This window comes from Ursus arctos, unplaced genomic scaffold, assembly GCF_023065955.2.
Source record: "Ursus arctos isolate Adak ecotype North America unplaced genomic scaffold, UrsArc2.0 scaffold_7, whole genome shotgun sequence".
NCBI lineage: Eukaryota > Metazoa > Chordata > Mammalia > Carnivora > Ursidae > Ursus > Ursus arctos.
In genome coordinates this window covers 52209022-52227538 of record NW_026623089.1, presented here as the reverse complement: position 1 = coordinate 52227538, position 18517 = coordinate 52209022, and the positions used below count along the sequence as shown (strand labels likewise).

General features: G+C 37.4%; 1 protein-coding gene across 2 annotated transcripts in view; it reads right to left on the bottom strand.

The window, feature by feature from the left end:
* MICU1 (mitochondrial calcium uptake 1) overlaps positions 1-18517 on the bottom strand; it is a 234931-nt gene that overhangs the window by 158484 nt on the left and 57930 nt on the right. For both annotated transcript variants that reach the window (XM_026504432.4, XM_048218843.2), the window contains exon 3: positions 8185-8359. In XM_026504432.4, coding sequence (XP_026360217.1) covers positions 8185-8359 — 175 coding nt within the window. The remainder of the gene's footprint in view (positions 1-8184; positions 8360-18517) is intronic.

Sequence of the window (18517 nt, the reverse complement as noted above, 5' to 3'; positions counted from 1 at the left end):
GGCCAAGTGAATGCAAGTGACAGTGAATCCGTTTGGGCCCTGATGTTAGAAATCATACATAGGCTTTGAATGCAGACTGTAGCCAGAACCTGAAAAAGGTAGCAGGCAGAAAGATCTTGTAAATAAATTAGTATCTGGCATACTTTCTCTCAAGAGGTGATTTATGATACCCAATCTGTACCCCAACAGCTGTCCTCTATGTTAGGGACACCCTCTCTTTTCAATCTAGTGAATTACAGGCCATCCATAATAACAATCATCATCTTAAAATTCTATGCAATTCCAAGCTCAATGACACCAGTCTCATTGAATAAAAAGCCAATTATTTTTTGGCAGCAAAATTAAGGAAACTGCCTAATTAAAGGAACAAAAAGAGAATGAAAAAGAATGAAGGGACTTATAAAGTACATCATCAAATGGACCAAAATGGGCACCACTGGGGTCCCAGAAGGAGAAAGAATGAGAGAGAAGAGGCAGAAAATTTATTCAAGGAAAAGATGACTGAAAACATTCCCAACCTGGGGAAAGAAACAGACATGCAGATCCAGGAAGCCCGAAGAGTTCTAAACAAGATGAATCCAAAGCAGCACACACTGAGAGACAATGCAGAGTTCTCCAGGAAAACAAAAGCTGAAGGAGTTCATTAACACTAGATCAATCTTACAAGAAATAGTAAAGGTAATTCCTGAACCTGAAGTGCCTGGCTGGCTCAGTCAGTAGAGCATGTGGCTCTTGATTTTGGTGTCATGAGTTTGAGCCCCATTGTGGTATAGAGATTACTTAAATAAACTTATTAAAAAAAAAAAAAAAGGTAATTCCTGAACCTAAAACCAAAAGACACCAGTATCAGAAAAACAAATAAAAATATAAAACTGACTGGTGAAGGTAAACGTGTAATTTCAGAATCTCTAATTTTGTGGGACACCTGGGTGGCTCAGTCAGTTAAGCGTCTGCCTTTGGCTCAGGTCATGATCCCAGGGTCCTGGGATCAAGTCCCACGTGTGGCTCCTTGCTCAGCGGGGAGCCTGCTTCTCCCTCTGCCTACTGTTCCACCTGTTTGTGCACACTCTCTCGGTCTTGCTTGCTCTCTCTGGCAAATAAATAAATAAATCTTAAAAAAAAAAAAGAATGCTCTAATTTTGTAATGGTGGTGGATAAATCACTTCTAACTCTCACATGAAGATTTTTAAAAAGTATTAAAAGAACTACAATAATCTGGAAATGGATAAACAATGTAAAAAGATATAAATTGTGATATTAAAAACAAAATATTGGGGGCAAATAAATGTAGAGCTTTTATATACATTAGAAGTTAAACTGTTAGCAGCTTAAAATACACTGTTATGTTTTAAGTAAGCCCCACTGCAATTACAAAGCAAAAATCTATACCAGATACACAAAAGGTAAAAAGAAAAAAATCTAAGCACACCGCTATAGAAAATGATCAAATAACAAAGGAAGAGTACGAGAGAGAGAAAAGGATAAAGGAGTTACAAAACACACAGAAAACAATTAAAATGGCAACAGTAAAGCCCTATCTGTCAATAATTACTTTAAATGTAATGGATTAAATCCTGCAATCAAGGAAACAGAAGCTCACCTCAGGTTTTGGGACACACACAGGCTGAAGCAAAGTTGATGGGAAAAGATATCCCATGAAAGTGGAAGCCTAAGAAAGCAGGAATAACTAGGCTACCAAACAAAATACACTTTAAGCCAAAAACTGTAACGAGACAAAGAAGAGAATAATATAATGATACAAGGTCAATTCATAAGGAGAATATAACATTTCTGACTAGTTATGCGCCTAACATGGAGAACCTAAATATACAAAGCAAATGTGAACATAACTGAAGGGAAAAATACACAGCAATACAGTAACAGTAGGGGATTTGAATACCCCACTTTGAACAATAGACAGACCATCCAGACAGAAAATAAATGAGGAAACACTGGACTTAAACAAAATGAATTTTGGACTTAGACAAAATGAATTTTAAAAGACATTTACAGAATATTGCAGCAGAATACATATTATTCTCAAGCACACACAGAACATTCTCCAGGAGAGAGTGCATTAGGCCACAAGTCAAAATAAATTTAAGGAGACTTCATAACGAGCCTATTTTCTGACCATAATGCTATGCAACTAACAAATCAATTACAAGAAGAACACTAGAAAATTCAAAAATGCATGGAGATTAAACAACATGTTCCTGAAAACCAATTGTTCAACAAAGAAATGAGAAGAAAAATTTAAAAATATCTTGAAACAAAAAAAAATGGAAACACAACATATCAAACCTTACAGAATGTAGCAAAAAACATTTCTGAGAGAAATTCACAGCAGTAAACACCTATATTTAAAAAAAAAAGATCTCAAATAAACAACTTACCTAACACTCCAAGGAAGTAGAAAAAGAACAAACTAAGCCCACAGTAAAAGGCAGGTTAACAAAGATGAGAGTGTTAGAAAATGAAATAGGGAATAAAAAGACAATAGAAAAGATCAGTAATAATAAGAGCTAGTTTTTTAAGAGATAAAATAGATGTTTAGCTAGACTCATCAAGAAAGAAAAGGGATATTAACCCCTTATTGAATATATGGTTTTCAAATACTTTTTCATAGGTTGTCTTTTCATTTTGTTGATGGGCTCCTTTGTTGTGCAGAAGCTTTTTAATTTGATATAGTCCCATTTGTTGATTTTTCCTAGTTGCTTGTATTTTTGGTGTCATAACCAAAAAAAATCATTACAAGACGAAAGATAAGGAGCTCTTCCTCTTAAGTTCCCTTCTATGAGTTTCCTTCTAAGGAAACTTCTACAAGTTTTATTGTTTTCCTTCTACAAGTTTCATTGTTTTAGGTCTTATGTTAAAGTATTTAATATCGTTGAGTTAATTCTGGTGAACGCTTTAAATAAGGGTTCGATTTCATTTTCTGGTTGTGGTTATAAAGTTTTCCAGCATCATTTATTGAAGAGACTATCATTTGCCCATAGAGTATTTCTGGCTCCTTTGTCAAATATTAATTGACCGTACAGGTGGAGGTTTATTTCTGGGATCTCCATTCTGTGCCATTGACCTATATGTTCTATTTTTATGACAGAATACACTGTTTTAATATAACTATGTAGTTCGATATCAGGAAGAGGGATACTTCAGCTTACTTTTAGCTTAGCTCTTTTTTCTCAGATACTTTTGCAGTTCCATACAAATTTAGGATTTCTTTTTCTGTGCAAAATGTGAATGGAATTTTTATAGGTAGTGCATCAAACGTACAGACAGCTTTGGGTAGTATAAACATTTAAATGATGTTTATTGTTCTGATCCATGAACACAGGATATCTTTTCATTTGTGTGTGTCTTCTTATATTTCTTTCATCAAAGATTTGTAGTTTTCACTGTACAGATCTTTCATTACCTTGGTTAAATTTATTCCTATGTATTTTATTGTTTTTGATGCTATTGTGAATGGGATAATTATCTTTATTTCCTTTTCAGATAATTCACTGTTAGTGTATGGAAACAATCAATTCTGCATGTTGATTTTATATCCTGCAACTTTGCTGAATTTGTTCATCAGTTCCAATAGCTTTTTGATTGAGTCTTTAGAATTATCATATAAGATCATATGATCTCCAGATAATAACACTTTTCCTTTTTTCTTTCCTATTTGGATGCCTTACATTTCATTGTCTTTCCTAATTGCTCTAGGTGGAACTCCCGGTACTATGTAGCAAAAGCCTGTTTAGAGTGGGCACCTCTGTGGGCCCTCTTCCTCATTACAAAGGAAAAGATTTCAACCTTTCAGTGTTCAGTATGATGTTAGCTGTGGGTTTGTCATATACTGTCTTTCTTAAGTTAAAGTATGTTCCTTCTCTACCCAATTTGTTGAGGTCTTTTATCACAAAAAGATGTTGTATTTTGTCAAATTCAAAGAATTCATACAATAAAAAAAATCTGATTTAAAAATGGGCAGAAGATCTGAATAGATATTTTTCCCAAGAAGACACAGAGATGACCAACAGGTACAAGAAAAGGTGCTCAACATCACTAACAGGAAAATGCAAATCAAAACCAGAATGAGGTATCACCTCACTCCTGTCAGAATAGCTAAAATCTACAACAGAAGAAACAACAAGTGTTGGTGAGGATGTGGAGAAAAAGGAACCTTCATGCACTGTTGGTGGGAATGCAAACTGGTGCAGCCACTATGGAACACGATATGGAGGTTCCACAAAATATTAATAACAGAATTACCATATGATCCAGTCACATCACTACTGGGTATTTACCCAAAGAATATAAAAACACTAATTTGAGGAGATATACACCCCCGTTTAACATTGCAACATTATTTGCAAAAGCCAAAATATGGAAGCAACCCAGGTGTCCATCAATAGATGAATGGATGAAGAAGAGGTAGTATGTGTGTACACACACACACACACACACACACACACGATGGAATACCACTCAGCCATAAAAAAGAATGACTTTTTGTCATTTGCATTAATATCGATGGATATAGAGGGTAAAATGCTAAATGAAAATAAGTCAGTTAGAGAAAGACAAACACCATATAATTTCACTCATATGTGGAATTTATGAAATTAAACAAATGAGCAAAGGAAAAAAAAGACAAAAAACCAGACTCTGAGGGCACCTGGGTGGCTCAGTTGGGTAAATGTCTGACTCTTGATCTCAACTCAAACTCAGGTTCGTGAGTTTAAGCCCGACATTGGGCTCCACATTGGGTGAGGAGTCTACTTAAAAAGAACTAATCAAACAAAAAAACCCAGACTCTTAAATATAGAGAACTGATCATTAGCAGAGAGGAGTGGGGGTGGGGAGATGGGTTAAACAAGTCACAGGATTATTAAGGAGTGCAAGTGTCATGATGAGCACTAGATGATGTATGGAACTGTTGAATCACTATATTGTATACCTGAAATCAATATAACATTGTATGGTAACTAACTGGAATTAAAATAAAAACTTTAAAAGCCAAAAAAAAAAAGCAAAAACGAAAACAAAAAACCTACAGAAACCAATTCAATTACATGGGCAGAATGACCTAAATAGGTATTTTTCCAAGGAAGACATCCACATGGCCAACGGGTACATGAAAAGGTGCTCAACATCACTAATCATCAGGAAAACGCAAATCAAAACCATAAGGAGATATCACCTCACACCTATTAGATGATTATCATCAAAAAGAGAAAAGATGGGGAGCCTCGGTGGCTCAGATGGTTGGGCATCTGACTCTTAGTTTCAGCTCAGGTCATGATCTCAGGGTCATGAGACTGAACTCTGCATCAGGCTCCATGCCCAGCAGGGAGTGGGCCTGAAGATTTACTCCCTCTGCCCCTCCCCCATGCACCTGTGCACTCGCGCGCGCTCTCGCTCTCTCTCAAATAAATAAATTTTTAAAAAAATGTTAAAAAAGAGCGAGAGAGAGAGGGGGGCACTGGGTGGCTCAGTCAGTTAAGGGTCTGCCTTCAGCTCAGGTCATGATCCTGGGGTCCTGGTACTGAGCCCCGTGTCAGCCTCCTTCTCCTCCCCTCTTTCTGCTCCCCCCATGCTCTTTCCCACACTCTCTCTCTCAAATAAAGAAATAAAATATTTAACAAAAAAGAGAGAAAGAAAAGATAACAAGTATAGGTGAGGATATGGAGAAATGGGAACCTTTTTGCACTGTTGGTGGGAATGTAAATTGGTTTAGGTTCTATGGAAAATAGTATGGAGGTTCCTCAAGACATTAAAAATAAAACTACCACATCATCCAGAAGTTTCACTTTGAATACATAACCAAAGGAAAAGAAATCAGTATCTTGAAGAGATATCTGTACTCCCATGTTCAATGCAGCATTATTCACAATAGCCAAGATATGGAAACAATTAATATGTGTCATGGAAACTCTCAGGACTCTGCAGAGCCAAAACAAATTTTGAAAAAGAAGAACAAAGTTGGGGGACCACTACATCCTGATTTTAAAACTTATTATAAAACTACGCTCATAAAAGAATGTGGACCTGGCAAAAAGACAGACATATAGACCACTGGAATAGAATACAGAGCCAAAAATAAAGCCTCACATATATGGTCAAATGATTTGTGACGAGGGAGCCACAACCATTTACTGGAAAAAGGATAGTCTTTTCAACAAATGGTGCTGGGAAAACTGGTACCGACATGCAAAAAAATGAAGTTGCACCCTTATCTAACTCCAAATTAAGAAATTAACTTAAGGGGTGCCTGGGTGGCTTGGTTGCTTAAGCACCCAACTCGTGATTTTGGCTCAGGTCATGATCTCATGGGTTGTAGGACTTAGCCCTGCACCAAGGCTCTGAGCTCAGCATGGAATCTGCTTGTCCCTCTCCCTTCCACTCTACCCCTCCCCACCTCACCCCGGGCTCTCGTGCTCTCTAAAATAAATAAATAAATCTTAAAAAAAATTTAACTTGAAATGGATCAAAGACCAAAATGAAAGACCTAAAACTATATTAATTATGGAATAAAACATAGGTCGAAAGCTTCACAACATTAGATTTGGCAATGATTTCTTGGCTATGACACCAGAGGCATAAGCAACAAAGGAAAAAGAAAAAAAAGACAAAGTAGACTTCGTGAAATTTTTAAAATTTTGTACATCAAAAAATAATGTCTATTGTGGACATTGCTCCTATAAACATTGGGGTGCATATGCCCCTTCGTTTCACTACATCTGTATCTTTGGGGTAAATACACAGTAGTGCAATTGCTGGGTCATAGAGTAGCTCTATTTTTAACTATTTGAGGAACCTCCATACTGTTTTCCAAAGTGGCTGTACCAGCTTGCATTCCCACCAACAGTGTAAGAGGGTTCCCCTTTCTCAACATCCTCACCAGGACATTAGGGGAAGGAAGGGAAAACTGAAGGGGGGTGGAAATCAGAGGGGGAGAAGAACCATGAGAGACTATGGACTCCAGGAAACAATCTGAGGGTTTCAGAGGGGAGGAAGGTGAGTGGATGGGGTAACCTGGTGATGGGTATTAAGGAGGGCACGTGTTGTTATGAGCACTGGGTGTTGTATGCAAATAATGAATCACTGAAAACTACATCAAAAACTAATGATGACTAACATAACATAAAAAAAGATAATGTGAACAGAGTAAAAATTTCTCTGGGAAGTATGATCTATGGTCATTGCTGAGCAGAAAATGGAAAGTTCAAAAATAAATGCTTATTTGGGTAATTTTAACTCTATTTTATAAAATGTAAAACTATAAATGAAACTGCTGGCACAAGATAAATTGGAAATTTACTCAAATTCACTCAGGGCAAAAGATTAAATAACTATATCATTGTGGAAACACTGGGATAGTTGACAGTTAACTTATAATCATTTTTGTTCAAATTCACTTCAATCAGAAATGGATCTGAAAAATGAAAAGACATAGTTAATAACTTCATCCAAATAAACAATCCAAGTTTCTCAAAGGAATTCTTCTTGCAAGTATATACCACACACACACACACACACACCACGGAAGGAACTCAAATTACCGTGTTGCACTTATTAGCTACATTTTAGCAAGTGAAGGCAATTCCCTGAATTTGAACAATAACATGCAAATGTCTAAGAAATTCAACCTTTTGACTTTTCAGCACTCATGTCTGCTGAATTCAAATGCTCAGTATCATAGGCATTCCCATACTGGAATTGAAATTTTTCTGAGGTAGAGCTATATAACAGCAGGTTGTGTTAAAGATATAAAATGTTGAAGTCATTCAACGTTCATACTATCATCAAAATTAATTGAATTTTTGGAAATATTTGTATATTTCCAAAGAGATGTTTTTCTGCCTTTACAACTTGGCATCAAAGACTCAACATATCCAAGAACATTTAGCATCAGAAAGATCTGGAAAGCAAGAATCGGCTAAGGTAGCTGCATTAAAAGAGGGAAGAAAATATATGCAAATCCTGATCACCAATCCTAGATCTTTCCACTAGCCCCATTAACTTCACATTCCAAGAGTACATTTGCCTTAGAACAGGACAGAAAATAGCAGTGAGGTGAATATCACTGCAAGGAGAATACGAACCATCCAAAACAAATGATAAAAGAGACTCAACTGCATTATTCTAATTTAGAATTAACAGTTCTGACTAATTTATAAGACTGCTCCATACTTTTCTGTCTCTGAATCCAGAACGTTTCTTCTTTTTCTCTTCTGGATGAGGCTCAAGACAAACATCTGCAGCCTTTTTTTCATGGTTACAAACTTCCCCTTCATCTTTATTCTTCCCTTTATCACCAGGTTCACTCTTTGGGTTGTTTACAGATGGTGGAGATTCTGCAAGTGCCCTGGATATGCAAAAAAAAGAAAAAAGAAAAGAAAAAGAAAAAGAAAAAAAATCTACATTAATCAAGAAATAAAGATTTTCAGATAGTTTAGCAGAAGCAACAGCAATGAAATTTATGAAAACTTCTACATGAAGAGGTTCCTCAGAACGTTAAAAATAGAACTATTGTATGATCCAGCAATCCCACTTCTGCTTATAAATCCAAAAGAATTGAAAGTAGAGTCATGAAGAGATTTTTGCACATTCATGTTAATAGCAACATTATTCACAATAGCTAAAATGTTTGAAGCAACTGAGACGTCCATTGATAGATGAGTGGTTAAAGATAATGTGGTATATACATACAACAGAATAATATTCAGCCTTAAAAATAAATGATATGATACTAAAAGCACAGGCAACAAAAGAAAAAAGAGACAAGCAGGATTACATGAAACTAAAAAGCTTCAGCACAGCGAAAGAAACAATCCAGAAAATGAAAAGGCGGGGCGCCTGGGTAGCGCAGTCGTTAAGCGTCTGCCTTTGGCTCAGGGCGTGATCCCGGCATTCCGGGATCGAGTCCCACAGTCAGAAAAACTAAGAGGCAGCCCACGCAATGGGAGAATATATTTGCAAATGACACTACAGGTAAAAGACTGGTATCCAAGGTCTACAAAGAACTTCTCAAACTCAATACATGAGAAACAAATACACAAATCATAAAATGGGCAGAAGATATGAACAGACACTTTTCCAATGATGACATACAAATGGCTAACAGACACATGAAAAAATGTTCAAAATCATTAGCCATCAGGGAAATTCAAATCAAAACCACACTGAGATACCACCTTACGCCAGTTAGAATGGCAAAAATAGACAAGGCAAGAAACAACAATTGTTGGAGAGGATGTGGAGAAAGGGGATCCCTCCTACATTGTTGGTGGGAATGCAAGTTGGTACAGCCACTCTGGAAAACAGTGTGGAGGTCCCTTAAAAAGTTACAAATTGAGCTACCCTATGATCCAGCCATTGCACTACTGGGTGTTTACCCCAAAGATACAGACGTAGTGAAGAGAAGGGCCATATGCACCCCAATGTTCATAGCAGCAATGTCCACAATAGCTAAATCGTGGAAGGAGCCGAGATGCCCTTCAACAGATGACTGGATTAAGAAGTTGTGGTCCATATATACAATGGAATATTACTCAGCTATCAGAAAGAACGAGTTCTCAACATTTGCTACAACATGGACGGCGCTGGAGGAGATAATGCTAAGTGAAATAAGTCAAGCAGAGAAAGACAACTATCATATGATTTCTCTCATCTATGGAACATAAGAACTAGGATGATCGGTAGGGGAAGAAAGGGATAAAGAAAGGGGGGGTAATCAGAAGGGGGAATGAAGCATGAGAGACTATGGACTATGAGAAACAAACTGAGGGCCTCAGAGGGGAGGGGGGTGGGGGAATGGGATAGGCTGGTGATGGGTAGTAAGGAGGGCACGTATTGCATGGTGCACCGGGTGTTATACACAACTAATGAATCATCGAGCCTTACATCGGAAACCGGGGATATGTACTGTATGGTGACTAACATAATATAATAAAAAAATCATTAAAAAAAAAAGATGGAATCAATCTGCAAAGAGAGATGATAGATAAGTTATGTATTATATGTTGTAATTTATTTAACACATAACATATATATTTGACAACACTGATAAAAAACAAATCCTATTGCCGAAAAAAAAAATTGGCAGAAGACATGATCAGACATTTCTCCAAAGAAGACATCCAGATAACCAAGAGTCATATGAAAAGATGCTCAACATCACTAATCATCAGGTAAATGAAAATCAAAAGCACAATGAGGTATCACCTCACACCTCTCAGAATGGCTAAAATCAAAAACACAAAAAAACAACTCATGTTGGTAAGGATGTGGAAAAAAAGAACCCTCATGCACTGCTGGGAATGCAGACTGGTGCAGTCACTGTGGAAAAGAGCATGCCTTTGCTCAAAAAGTTAAAACTAGCATTAGCATATGATCCAGTAAACCCATTACTGGGTATTTACACAAAGAATATGAAAATACTAATTAAAATGATAGATGCACCCCTATGTTTATTGCAGCATCATTTGCAATAGCCAAAATATGGAAGAAACCCAAATGCCCATCACTAGATGAATTAATAAGGAAGATGTGATACACACACACACACACACACACACACACACACACAATGGAATATTCCTCAGCAATACGAAAGAATGAAATCTTGCCATCTGCAACAATATGGATCGATCTAGAGGGTATAAAGGGTATAATGCTAAGTGAAATAAATCAGTCAGAGAAAGACAAATGCCAAATGATTTCACTTATATGTGGAATTTAAGAAACAAAACAAATAGACAAAGGAAAATAGAGACAAAACAAAAAAACAGACTTTATATTTAAGAGAACAAACTGGTGGTTGCTAGAGGGGAAGGGAGAAGGGGGATGAGTAAAATAGGTGAAGGGGATTAAGAGTCCACTTACCATGATGAGCACTGACTAACATATGGAATTGTTGAATGGCTATATTATATACATGAAAATAATATAACACTATATGTAAATTATACTGGAATAATAATTAAAACTAAAAAAGAAGAGACAGAGAGAGCAACTGGACACTGTTCTTTTAATCATCCAGAGTTCCCAACCCAGTGCCATACTTTTAAAGTATGCAATATGTCTATGGCTGATTAAGGAACAAAAATCAAATTCCTCATATATAGTGATGAGAAGAGGGACTGGAAAAATGCACACTAGGATTAAAATACTGCAATATGAGAAAATTCTTAATGCATTCCTTTCACATGGCTATTTAAAGAAGATATAAACCAATAGTTATTTCATTTACTTGCAAATAATATTTTATGCACATTAACAAAGGCAAAGAAGTATTTGAATTGTAAGCAAGAAAAACAACTGTTTTTCTTTTAAAGGTTAAGTTCTAAAAATAAACAAATTTTTAAAAAGCAACAAGAACTCACTCACTATAGGTTTCCCCACCTGGTTCAAAAGCAATCTTTTGACCATAGCTCAACTTTCCTTTCAACCTTGACCCCCAACTCATCAAGGTTGCATCATTTCCCTGTTTTATTTCCCTCTGAAGAGTTTGTGGAACCAAATGATGATGGGGTGGTGAAGTGGAGACCTCAGGTATCTACTCACAAAGAAAAAAGACAGCATTCATTCATTTCTTCATTCAAATGCTGTAGGAGCTACACTAGTTGCTAAGATAAATATAAATAAGACTGTCTCTGTCCTCAAGAGAGTCACAGTAAATAGGGAAACAGTAAGTGAAATGATAAAGAACATATAAGGACAGAGAATAGGGTCAGGAAAAGCTTCCTGGAAAGAGTGACTCATAACCTGATTTCTCAAAAACCTAATGTTCTAGAAAAGAAAATCTATAGACATTCAATATCATCTGGTATAACAGAAACCCTCCTGAACACACTGCTTTATTCAGTTCAGTTAATTAAAGAGCATTCATAATTTCTTCTGAAAAACTCACAGGCTGATATCCCTGATAATGTGAATGCTGCTCATGTGTAGCAGACAGGTTACACGCTAGTACATCCCTGTAACTTTGACCACCTTAGGAGTTGCACACTTCCAAGAGTGGTAATGATATAACAATACCATGATTTAAACATTATAGAACTGGTGACATACAATGATGCACAGAAAGAAGACTTCTGCTTTCAACTACAATGGAGTAACTACACTAGACCTGCCTTTCCAGAGTAAGGAAAATTACAATTTAACAAAATATACAAAACATTTTCAGATAATGAACAACAGACAGCAACTCTCTGAAAAAAATTAGGCCTATAATTGTCCTGAAGTTCTATGTGGAGACACTTTCTAGATCAGGAGCAGGATCCCAAGCAATATAGAGTGACCACGCTAAGTTGAAAGGACAGAGATCACAGTTTGGAGAGGCTGAGGTGGCAGGAATTGGTGGGGAAGAGGACCAGAGAGGAGGAAGTTACACAAAGACAAAGTTCCACGAACCTAATGGGGTCTCCCTTAAGTTAATATTAAGTAGTGCATTCTTAGGATTAAAGTATTCTATATGGAGCAAAGAACAATTACCGAAGAGCTACAGGCCAAATAATTTCTGGAACTCACAGGCACGATATGTTCAAGCTGTAATAAATCACTGAACACTCAAGGCATTTAGTAAATGCAACAGACGGGCCATGTCTTATTTGTAGGGCTAAATTAGCCCTACAGCAAAGGATACTCTATCTAAACCATGCTGACAAAAGAACAGCAACAACAACAACAAACAAACAAAAAACACCTTTAAAACAAGCTCCAGATGATCAGATTTTTCAATAAATTAACTGCCTGCCAATATAAAAATCAATATACTTTTAAAGGAAAACAAAAAAATCCAGACACTCAAAAATACACAGTGAAAACATAAACACACATACACAATGAAACATACACAATGAAAAATATCTAATAATTATTAGATGTCAGCAAGATGGCAGAATAGGAAGTCCTAGGCTTTGTCCACCACAGAAACACTGATTTAACAACAATGTACAGATCAAAACACCTTTATGAAATTCCCCAAAGCCAGTTAAGTAGTTGCAGTACACCAGGAAAAACACAATGCCAAAAACAGACACAATGAAATGGATAAGAGGAGCAATTTCACTTTACTCATGTCAGTCCCTCCTCCCAGGCAGGCACAGCTCAGCATCTCCTACAGGGAGGAATGAGAACTGAAGGGTGTTCAACATTCTAACTATTTGGAGGGCTGCTCAAGGGGCTGGTTTCTGTTCACCTCACTTGGAGTGCTTGACGGAAGGTGGCACAGTCTGCATTCTTGAGGGTGAATAAGAAAAACGAAAAGTGGGAGATGGTTTGTGGAGTTGGCACAGCTAGGCACAATTAGGAAAAGACGGCAAAACAAGTCTTCTCCCTCCGGAGGGAGGGAAAGAAGGGGAAGGTGTGGCTGGTGTTCTAGTTTTTCAGAAGGCTGCCTGAAAGACTGGTATGCGCCTCCCCTGATGTGGGGTGGTAATGGGGAGCTGGCATACTTTGCCCGCCTGGCAGCTGATGAGCAGAGACAGGAGGTGGCTTGCATATGCGCAGAGAACTTGCAGTGCTCGAGATAAACACCAGAGGGAACAAGAGAGGAAAAGCTCTTGGAAAAGAAACAGGCAAGCTTCTGCAATTGAGAAACTGCCCACACAGACCCAGAGAAGCCGTATCCTCTCCCAAAAGAGCTTCAGGGGCACCCAAATCTATAACTGGGCTGACTGCTGAGGGTCTTCCTCTGTGTGAAGCCAGTCTATAAAGACTGGGATACGTGGTTGATTCTTCAAAAATGTGAATCTTAACATAAAGTTGTAAGATACATGAAGAAACAGAAATGTGGCTCAAATGGAGGAACAAAATAAATCTCCAGAAACTGATCCTAAAGAAATAGAAATATTTATTACTTGAAAAAGAATTAAAAATACCCATCATAAAGATGCTCTGTAAGCTCAAGAAAACACTGCATTAAAAAAATTACTATCAAGAGACATTTTTTTTTTAAAGCAAATTCTGGAGCTGACGAGTGCAATTACAGACCTGAAAAATTCACTAGGGTGGCTCAAAAGCAGACTTGATGAAGCAGAAGATAAATTCAAAGGTAAACTCAAAGACAGACATTTAACATTATCCAGTCAGAGGAACAAAACACAAAAGAGTCTAAGGGACTTACAGGAAACCAATACATGCATGAAGGAGAAGGAAGAGAAATAAAGGGGTAAAAAAATTTATTTAAAGAAAATATGACAAAAAATTTGAAAACTCAAATTTGGGGAAGTTAATGGACATCCAGACTGAAGAAGTTCAACCGATTTCCATGAGGAGGAACCCAAAGAAATCCACACTAAGACACATTATAATCAAATTGCCAAAAGTCAAAGACTAAGGAAGAATTTTTAAAGCAGCAGGAGAAAGTGATTCATCATGTACAAGGGGACCCCATAAAACTATAAGACCTTGTAGGCCATAAAGAAATAGGATGAAAAATGGAAAGGGCTGAAAGAAAAAATTGCCAACCAAAGATACTACATTTGGTAAAACTGTCCTTTAGAAATGAAGGAGAAAGAAAGACACTCCCAGATAAAAAATGCTGAGGAAGTTCAAACCACTAAATCTGCATCACCAAAACAAAAACAAAAACAAAAACAACAAAAAAAGCTAAAGGGAGTCCTTCAAGTTGAAATAAACTATACTTGCAACATGAAGGCATATAAAGTATAAAGCTCACTGGTGAAGGCAAACATATAGACAAATACAGAATACTTTTGTCCTATAATGATGATGTGTAAATCTCTTTAAATTCTGTTAACAGAAGTTCAAAGATCAAATATTAAAAAAAAACCTTAACTAAAAAACATATTAATGGATACATAATATAAAAGGTGTCACTTGTGACATCAGTACCGTAAAGAGTGAAAAAGGAAGGAATAAAAGTACAGAGTATTTGTATGCGATTGACGTTAACTTGTTCTGTACTTTTTTTTCTTTTAAGATTTTTATTTATTTATTTGACAGATAGACAGCCAGCGAGAGAGGGAACACAAGCAGGGGGAGTGGGAGAGGAAGAAGCAGGCTCCCAGCAGAGGAGCCTGATGCGGGGCTCGATCCCAGAACGGCGGGATCACGCTCGGAGCCGAAGGCAGACGCCCAACGACTGAGCCATCCAGGTGTCCCTGTTTTGTACTTTTTAAAAATAACACATTTGGGGGGCACCTGGGTGGCTCAGTCAGGTAAGCGTCTGCCTTCAGCACAGGTCATGACCCTGGGGTCCTGGCACTGAGCCCCACATCAGGCTCCCTGCTCAGCGGGGAGTCTGCTTCTCCCTTGCCCTCTGCCCTTCCCCCTTGCTTATGCTCACTCTGCTCACGCTCTCTTTCTCTCTCTCTCAAAATCTTAAAAAAAAAAAACCCAACACACATTTTGTTAATCCTTACTTTTTATACTGGCCATCAACTACAGTAGTCAGCAAATTAGTAAGGTCTTACCTGAAAGTATATTTTACATAAAAGTATATTTTCAAAGCAGTTTTCTACTGAGATATAATTGACGATAACATTTTATAAGTTTAAGGTGTACAATGTGTTAATTTGATACACTTATGTATCATTGCCACCATTGCATTAGCTAAAACCTCCGTTACATGATATAATTACCACTTTTTTTGAGTGAGAACATTTAAAATCCATCTAGTCTCTTAGCAATTTTCAAGTATACACTACTGTATTATTAACTATAATCACAATGATGTGCATTAGACCCCAGGACATATTTATATTCTGACTGCAGTTTGTACTCTGACCAAAGACTCCCCAATTCCCCAACCACCAGCCTCTGGTAATCACCATTTTAATGCCTGTTTCTATGAGTTCAGGTTTTTGAGATTTCATATGTAAGTGACACCAGACAGTATATATCTTTCTGTGCTTGATTAATCTCAGCAGCAGAATGCTCTCAAGGTCCATCAGTGTAGATGCAAATGGCAGGATTTCCTTCTTTCCACAGCTGAATAATATTTGTGAGTTGTGTGTGTGTGCGTATAGCATATCTTCTTTATGCATTCACCTGTTGAAGGACACTTATGTCATCTCCATATCTTGGCTATTGTGAATAATGCTGAATTAAACACGGGAGTGCAAATATCCCTTCAAGATCCTATTCTCCTTTCCTTGGGATATGTATTCAAGAAGTAGGAATGGTGGATTATATGGTATTCTATTTTTAATTTCCTGAAAAACCTCCATGTTGTTTTCCATAGTGGTTGCATCAGTTCACATTTCCATCAATAGTGCACAAGGATTCCTATTTCTCCACATCTATACCAAAATTGTTCGACCATATCATTTTAAGAATAACCATTCTAATAGGTATGAAGTGATATCTCTGTGGTTTTGATTTGCATTTCCCTGATGATTAGTGATGTTGAGCACCTTTTCATGTACCTGTTGGCCATGTGGATGTCTTCTTTGGAAAAATGTCTATTCAGGTCCTCTATCCATTTTTTAATCAGATCATCTGTTTTTTTTTTACATATATCTTAATGTACTCCCACTTCCTCATTTTGCTTTTGTTGCTTGTCCTCTTGTTACCCAAAAAATAGTTCCAAAACCAATGGCATTCATACAACTTTTCAGATGTATGAATTACTTATACATTTTGGATATTAACCTCTTAACTGACATATGGTGTACAAATATTTTCTCCCATTCCGTAAGTTGCCCTTTTGTTTTGTTCACTGTTTCCTTTGCTGCCCACAAGCTTTTTAACTTAATGTCGTCCCACATGTTGATTTTGCTTTTGTTGCTTGTCCTTTTGTTATCCAAAAAACAGTTTCAAGACCAATGTCAAGGAGCTTTTCCCCTAAGTTTTCTTCCAGGAGTTTGCAGTTTGGGGTCTTATGTTAAAGTATTTAATCGATCTGAATTATTTTTTGTTAATGGGGTAAGATAGGGGTCCAATTTCCTTCTTCTGCAGTGGTTATCCAGTTTTCCCAATACTATTTATTGAAGAGACTGTCATTTTCCCATTGAGTATCATGGCTCCCTGTCAAATATTAATTGACCACATATGCAGGAGTTTATTTCTGGGATCTCTAGTCTATTTGATTGGTCGGTGTGTGTTTTTATGCCAGTATCATACTGTTTTCATTAATATAGCTCTGAGGTATAGTCTGAAATCAGGAAGTGGGATTTGCTCACTCCAGCTTTGCTCTTCTTTCTCAGGATTGCTTTGGCTATTCATGGTCTTTTGTGTTCTATATATATTTTAGGACTTTTACCCTTTTTCTGTAGAAAATGCACTGGAATTCTGATAGGGATTGCAATAAACCTATAAATTGCTTTGAGTAGAATGGACATTTTAATAATAGTAAATTTTGTTTATAAATAAGCATAGTTATAATTTATAATTATAACTATATTCATAAATAAAGTTAATACAAAATCTGTTTATAACTTTAGTGAATTTATTAGTTTTAATAGTTTCTTTGGTGGAGTGTTTAGGCTTTCTATATATGTCATGTGCAAATAAAAAGTTTTACCACTTCCTTTCTGATTTTGATGATTTTTTTTCTTTCTTTTGCCTAAGTACTCTGGTTAGGACTTCCAATACTATGTTTAAAAGAGGGTAGGAGTTGCTTTGAAGGAGTACCTGCCATGACAGGTTGGTCCACAGGGAAATGTCACAGCAGGGCAAGCAGTGCTAGCAACACAGATGGAGAGTCAGAACTGGCATCTTCATTGGGCCAGCTAGGCTGAACGAAGGCAAAATAAATGATGGCTGCTAGCAGTTCCACTCCTGGAGAAAGTTCCTACAGAACCCTGCCCTTCTGGCACAAGCCCTACAATTAGTAAATAAACCCTCATATATGGCCCAGGTGCTTTTGAAACTGCTTCCAATATGCTGGGTCTCAGAGCAAGTGAGATTGTCGATGGGCCATTTAAGAGCAGAGTTTTGGTTTCCTATGGCCCTCCACCTCTCCTAGAGTTAAGTCCTGCTGATTTTCAAAGCCAGACAAAATGGGGGCTTGTCTTTCCAGTGCAGGGGTGATACGGGGAGTGCCCAATGCAGGGCTTGAATCCTTTTTTTCCTCAGGAAGGACCTCCACACCTGTTACATGCCTTCTGTTTGTGAGTCACTGAAAAGTCCTTCTCAAACTGCTGGGTTTTTTTCTGAGTCTCAGGGCAGGTGACACTGATATCAGCTCTCTAAGAAGGGAATCTCAGTTTCCTATATAATTTTGGGACCCCTGGATATCAAACCCATTGGTTCTGCAAGTCAAATATTCTCAGGTTTTCTCTCCAGTGCAGATCCCAAGTGCCAGGGTGCCCAACATGGGGCACCAACCCCTCACTCCTCTAGAAAAAGCACTGCGTGGTGAAATTCCCTCTCTATTAAATGTTGCCACTCTGGGGGTGGGGTTTTTTGTAGGACTGTGTCTCTCCTTCTCCTACCCATCTTGGTGTGGTCCTTATTTTCACTGTTGTGGAGAGCACTTCCTACAGTTTCACTGTACATAGAATTCTAGGTTGACTTTTTTCTTTCTAGCACTTTAAGGCTGTCATTCTATTGT